Here is a 5,969-nt window from a genome sequence, read left to right on the forward strand (position 1 = left end):
TTCCCTGCTGGAGCTTCTGCCATTGTCTTACTGGGTCTCTTATACACTTTGTGATGAGTGGATAATGTTTAGTTAATGTCATGGAGAGGAAAGCTGAGCTGATGAGGAAGAAGAAAATTAGCCATTGCACGTGGGATTTCTACTTTCTAAACATTTTAAATGGGCATATTTACCCTCCAGTTACTGCTATCTAAGCTAAATACCCATGGATAAACTATTCAGTAAGAAGACAGTTAAATAAACACTCATTTCCATAGAGACATTAATCCTATTTCTATAAAATATTTCAATATAGCGTACCATTAGGAGATGCAAGACATGTTTAAGAGATGGAATAAGATGCATGCACTATGTTTTTGTCATTGTGAGATGAGTTGTAAATCCTTTGCAAACTGCAGTGCCATTTCTAAACACTGAGAAAGACACCTCAGTGACATTCAGTCCTAATTAAGAATTATTGTGAGAGAGTTGCAAAGGAGTCTCGCACAAATACACACATGCAGAAAAAAGCTATGCTGAAACATAGCCTGAGAGAGAACATCTGCCTGCGCTCCTCCTCTCCCTACATCCAGAGAATTAGAGAAACAATAGAGTAGCAAACAACACAATGAGACTAGAAGGAGAGAGAGGGGGGACAGAATCCAGAACAACATACAAACAAAAAAATAAACTAGCTTTCCTAAACTCCCTTCTCAAAGTCCCACAGCATCCCATTAGTTAATTTACAATGTCAACAACAACAGTCCTAAAGCTGTCACTCAAATTTTGACTGCAACATCCCACTGCTCCTTATAAAACATTTAATAGTGGCCTATTACTCATATTATGTAAAGTCAAAATGAATAGTCCGCTATACAATGCCACTTTATTTAAAACCTCATAATGGTGTCTGGAGATGTGGTTCAGTGGTAAGAGTGGTTAGAGCATGCACTCCATCTCCACTGAGATATGGTGACCTTGTTATCTAATAATTTATCAAAACAAACTTCTGAGCCAAATCTGTAATTTTGTGCTACAGATGCAGTATGTTTAAATACACTTATGTTTAAAAGCATTTTGAACAGTATGTTCAAATAAACAGCATGTTTAAATATTTAGAATTTATAAAGTTTAACTACATTATAAAGTGATTAAGTAATTCTGTTGTAATTGCCCGGGGTCGGGGGTATCACAGAATAAACACTGACCTTAAAGTAGTTGACAACATGCCCCAATAGCATAGTGTATTGTTATAGTTATTTGTCACAACGGGAACATGCCAAAAAAACTGAAGATCAAAACAAAAAAAAGTGTTCAATTGAAAATAATAATAATAATAATAATAAAAAAATCTGCATATCAAAACAAAAGTTTCCTGCACAAATTTAAACTATAATTTAATTGATTACGTCATTGTTTTCAAAGCTTCCACTTATACCTGTCTATAACAGTGCTTGTTATTTCTCAGGGAAATGTGTCTGGGATCGAGTGAGTGTATGCAATACAGCAGCAGCAGCTGTGACTGTGGAGAAACAGGATGAGCATGAGGAGAAGGAAGACATGTTCACTGACAATAGGAGTCTGAGACTGTTCACAGCAATGCAGTGTATAGACACCTATAGCAACACTCTAATATACATACATAAGTATTTATTGGCATGAAAGATCAGTATGTACTTGAGGCTAGACAGCTGATACATTGGCAGATTTCTGTGTAAATAGGTTGAGGGTCTTTACGCAAATGCAAATAGCACATTATGCTCAATCAGAATTGCATTATGGAAATCAACCTTGCACCTGATGTGTTTGTAAACACTTGTATTAGACACTAGGCTCCCTCATACAAAAAATAAGTAAATACAAAATTGGGTTCAGAAAGTTTAGATATGGGTGAACAAAATGTGCTGTGAAATATTTGAAGCACGACAGAGAGGGCAACACAGGAAAAGAACTAACGAGAGGTCAGAGCCGAGTCTGTACATGTGCTGCATAAAAGAGCAAATCACAGTAAATCTGACAAATACTAGAGGAAAAGGGTGACAAAGAAAGAGACAGAAGGACAGAAAGAGAGATGGAGGTCATTTGTTCAGACTCACAGTGGAGAAGTTGTGAGCTCCACAGGGCTCTCCGCGGTACTTGCAGGCCAGTAGCATATCCTCCAGCTGGTGGCCCAGTCGGTCCATGAACTCCAAGCTGGTGCCCTCGAAGCGCCGTGGAGGCAGGAAAAGACGGAAATCTGACAGCTTGCTAAACCATGTCCGTCTGTCATCTTGAAGCAGGTCCAGCACCAGGGGTCTGGCCGTGCGGTTGGCCAGCAACAGTCCGAGCCAGTGACCCGCGAAGTACAGGTCGCTCTTAGTGAGGTGATACAAACGTACGGGGTTATTGTTGCAGATGGTGACCGTGGGAAAAGGCAGTTCTCTCGCCCACTCTGTGTGGACTCTTGTGTGAGTGGGGAAGGCCAGCCAGTGAAGTAGCCGATTCGAGGACCAGGACAACAGTAAACCCAGACAAATACAGAAGGCTAGCATCCAAAAGGCCCGTCGGCTGAGAGAGTTTGACGGAGAGCAGATGTGCCGCAATCCGTGGAGGTGAGCCCTCGCTAGGAGGGCTTCAGTGAGTCGGGACAGATCATCTCGTGGTGCTCCGGGTTGGGTGAGACGACGGCGGGCCCTGCGTTGGCCCGGCGTGGGCGAGGCAGGGCGCAGACAGCGGCCTTCCAGAGCCATGAGGGCCCACAAAGCTGCTAGAGCAGCAGGGCGGACTGCTTCATCTCCCAACCAGGCCTCCACGGCCGGGGCCCTCATGGGGCTCCAGGAGCACGGATAGAGCCACAACACTGACTTTGTGAATACAAATCTAATGTTCAGAGTCCAGCTATCGAGTCATGTACAATTGTAGCACCTGCAGGACTCCTCAAAGTATAATTGAAGCATACAACCCCAGCTCTACTTAAAATTCCACTTTAATATCCTGTCAAATGTATGCAAACTTTATTTCTTGATTGAATAATCACATTCATGCACAAACACACTGCTCCCTAAGGCACCCAAAATTCAGTATGTGTCTTCATACCCGCTGGCAACTCTCTATAACCCCTCAGGCTAAATCCCCAGGCTATTTGCCTTGTTGCTCTCTCTTTCTAGCTCTATCTTTTACTCCCCCCTCAGTCCATCTGATCAGGGTGCTCAGTCTGGCTTTAGGGACAGCCTGAAATCTCCCTCTGAGCTTCTCCCAGAATCTCCCGAAGTTCAGGCAAGCGAATCAGAAACATTGAGGCAGTTACATGCGAAGTGATCTTAATAAGAGAAGAGATTCAATAGATTCAAGACAGATTGTAAGCGAGAATAATGAAAAAGAGATGGATAGTGGGAGGCAGCGCCAGCTGAGTCACAAGAATTAAGGTTTTGAGAGAGCCTCCAGGCAGGCTGACCTGTTGGTGAAATAGACTGTCTCGGGCGATCCTTTTCCTAAGTCCCTGAAGGGAGGGCTTCCCAAAAACTAGCTACAGCTGACCTCACAACCCCACGATCACACTCATCTTGTCTTGTTGCCTTTTTTTCTCTAGCTTTGACAGTGATACATCATTTACTTTTTTCCTTCCCATATCTATGTGTGTCTGTCCTCAACTACGGGGGCACATGGGCAAAAGCCTGGTGCTACAAAGCTCGTACTTCGTGCTAGTTCACACACGCACACACACATACGCACACACACTGACTCTTGCCTGCAGGAGGACTGAATGCCGTTGATGTGGAATCTGTTCTGACATGGTCCGAATTCAGCATCTCACTCTCTCTCTCCCCCTCCCCCTTTCCATCCTTATTTTAGACTGAAACGGCATCCTTTATCTTCTTCTCCTTTGTTTTTTCTTCACTAAAAATATCCATTCCCAGAAAATCAAATTCTTCAATTTGCGTCCATGTCCCTCCTCTTTCCTCTGTCAATCAAAGCATGCTTGCTCCTCCCCCTGCCTCTTGTGTGCCTCCTCTTGTCCTTTGTCGTTGTCTGGATGCTTCACTTCTGCCTCTTCAGTTGCTCAAAAGAGAGAGAGTGTGAGCGAGCGACAGAAGCTGCTCGGCATGTGATCCTTTGCTTGTCTTTCCACTGTTTAATTGCTCTGCTGTTGCTGCCACGCCACTCTCGTCTTCCCTTTCGCGCTCTGTCGGTCTGTTCGCTCAGCATTCCTCTCCTCCTCCTGGGTCACTCCATCCATTCACTCCTCCTCTTGCTCTGTCGTTTCTGTTCGCTCTGCACTCCTCCGTGTCCACACAGCCAGCGCCTGGCTCAGCCTGTGCCAGCTCTCTCTCTCTCTCTCACTCTCTTTCTTACTTACTTGCTCTCTCTCTCTGTTTCTCTCTCCCTCTCTCAAACTCTCTTTTTTTGCCTGTATGTTTTTTTCACAGTCTGCTTCCTTGAACAAGGCGGAAAAGAAACAAAAGAGTCCCTCTAATGTTTCTCTTCATGAGCTTGTTAAAAAGTAAAATGGTGTCCTGTCACTCTGTGTGTGAGCGTGTAGGAGGGTTGCTTTTGAGCAGAAAGAAAAGCCAAACGAGCTCACTGGTGTCCCATACTTCCTATCTCTCACGCTTATATTTTCTGTCATCTTTTTTTCTATATTTTACATACATATTTGGTGCTTTTTTTTTTTTTTTTTTGGAAAACGTTTTGGCACAACAACAACAACAACAAAAATGCTCGATTCTTCTAGCATGACGAACAATATTTACTAAAGATTTGCATTACAGTTTGGGGGATGGAGATAGTGACCTGTCAGAGTCTCGTCACATGAGTGCATGTACTCTAGATTGTACTCGTATTGTTGCAATAGGCAGGCAGATAAAGATTCACAGATCACCAAATATTTAGAAAGCAACCGATGGAGCGAGATTTGGATGCTGGGGGGCGGGGTGTTCTTTAATCACAAACTGAATATATCACAACAGCACAATATCAAACTGTTTTGACTAGACAATCATATGTTTGACACATCCCATCATTCTTTATAACATTTCACTTATTATCCAACAGTGTCTTAGAAAAATCCCAGTTTTTGTTATTTGCTAACACTCCACCAAAAAAAAGAGAAAAGAAAACTAAATAAATAAATAAATAAATAAATAATTTACAAATATATACTTGACCATTTAACTAGATAAGAAGATTTCTCTGTTGGTGATCCTCAATGAATAGCATGCACACATGGGCTCTGTATTTACAAATGAGTCACCAGGGGATGCAAATAGTGTCTATAAGGCTATTTCGTATCAAATAATTGTCCTCAAAATTAATTTTCTCACCTGTTTTCTGTTCTTGTGAATCTTTTTATTTCTCTTTTTCAGTGAACAAAAATACCTTGTTAACAACATGGACTTTAAGTACTTGGCTTGAAAACTTATCATCAAAAGCTGACAGCAGATCAAGCCAAGTCAAGTCAAGTCTGCTTTATTGTAAATTCTTCCACATGTACAGTACATACATATAGAGAATAAAAATTGCGTTACTCTCAGACCCCCGGTGCATATAGATAACACTAACAGTAGAGACAAAAAATCTACATCAAATATAAAATATAAGATACAACTATACAATAAGGGAATGTAAAAAGGACATATAATAAAATAAAAAATAAAGTTAAATAAAGCAGTGCAAGGCACATGGCAGATAGAGTGCAAACCAGTGAAGTGAACAAACAGTGCAGATAAAAAAATGTAGTGCAAAAAAAGCTTATTCAGTCTGATTAAAGTATTATTTTATTTTATTTAACTGGCTAATGAGGTAGTAGAATAATGTCAGTTCCATGGTGAATGAAGTAGTGAGCAGACCAATGCTGCACAAAGTGACTGGTGCATGTCATTGTATGACAGTGGGTGGGTGGGGGGGCTGGGTATGTGAGATCTGGTGGGGGGGGGTGTTCATAGTTCAGTGGTGCCTGGGGCAGAAAAGGGATGGGGGGAAAGTTTGGGAGCGAGTTCAGCTTCCTGACAGCC

General features: G+C 42.1%; 1 protein-coding gene across 1 annotated transcript; it reads right to left on the bottom strand.

The window, feature by feature from the left end:
* Nucleotides 1-2,029: 2,029 nt before the first annotated feature.
* Nucleotides 2,030-4,285, bottom strand: LOC113097158 (acid-sensing ion channel 2-like). The gene has a single exon (XM_026262363.1). It carries the CDS (start codon nucleotides 2,784-2,786, stop codon nucleotides 2,058-2,060), a length of 729 nt encoding a protein of 242 aa, XP_026118148.1. The 5' UTR covers nucleotides 2,787-4,285; the 3' UTR covers nucleotides 2,030-2,057.
* Between the last annotated feature and the right edge of the window lie 1,684 nt (nucleotides 4,286-5,969).

This window comes from Carassius auratus, unplaced genomic scaffold (assembly GCF_003368295.1).
Source record: "Carassius auratus strain Wakin unplaced genomic scaffold, ASM336829v1 scaf_tig00216126, whole genome shotgun sequence".
NCBI classification, from domain to species: Eukaryota; Metazoa; Chordata; class Actinopteri; order Cypriniformes; family Cyprinidae; genus Carassius; species Carassius auratus.

Bases quoted from the DNA above. Each gene is read 5' to 3' on its own strand.
- LOC113097158 (XM_026262363.1), bottom strand. From the start codon at position 2,786: ATGAGGGCCCCGGCCGTGGAGGCCTGGTTGGGAGATGAAGCAGTCCGC.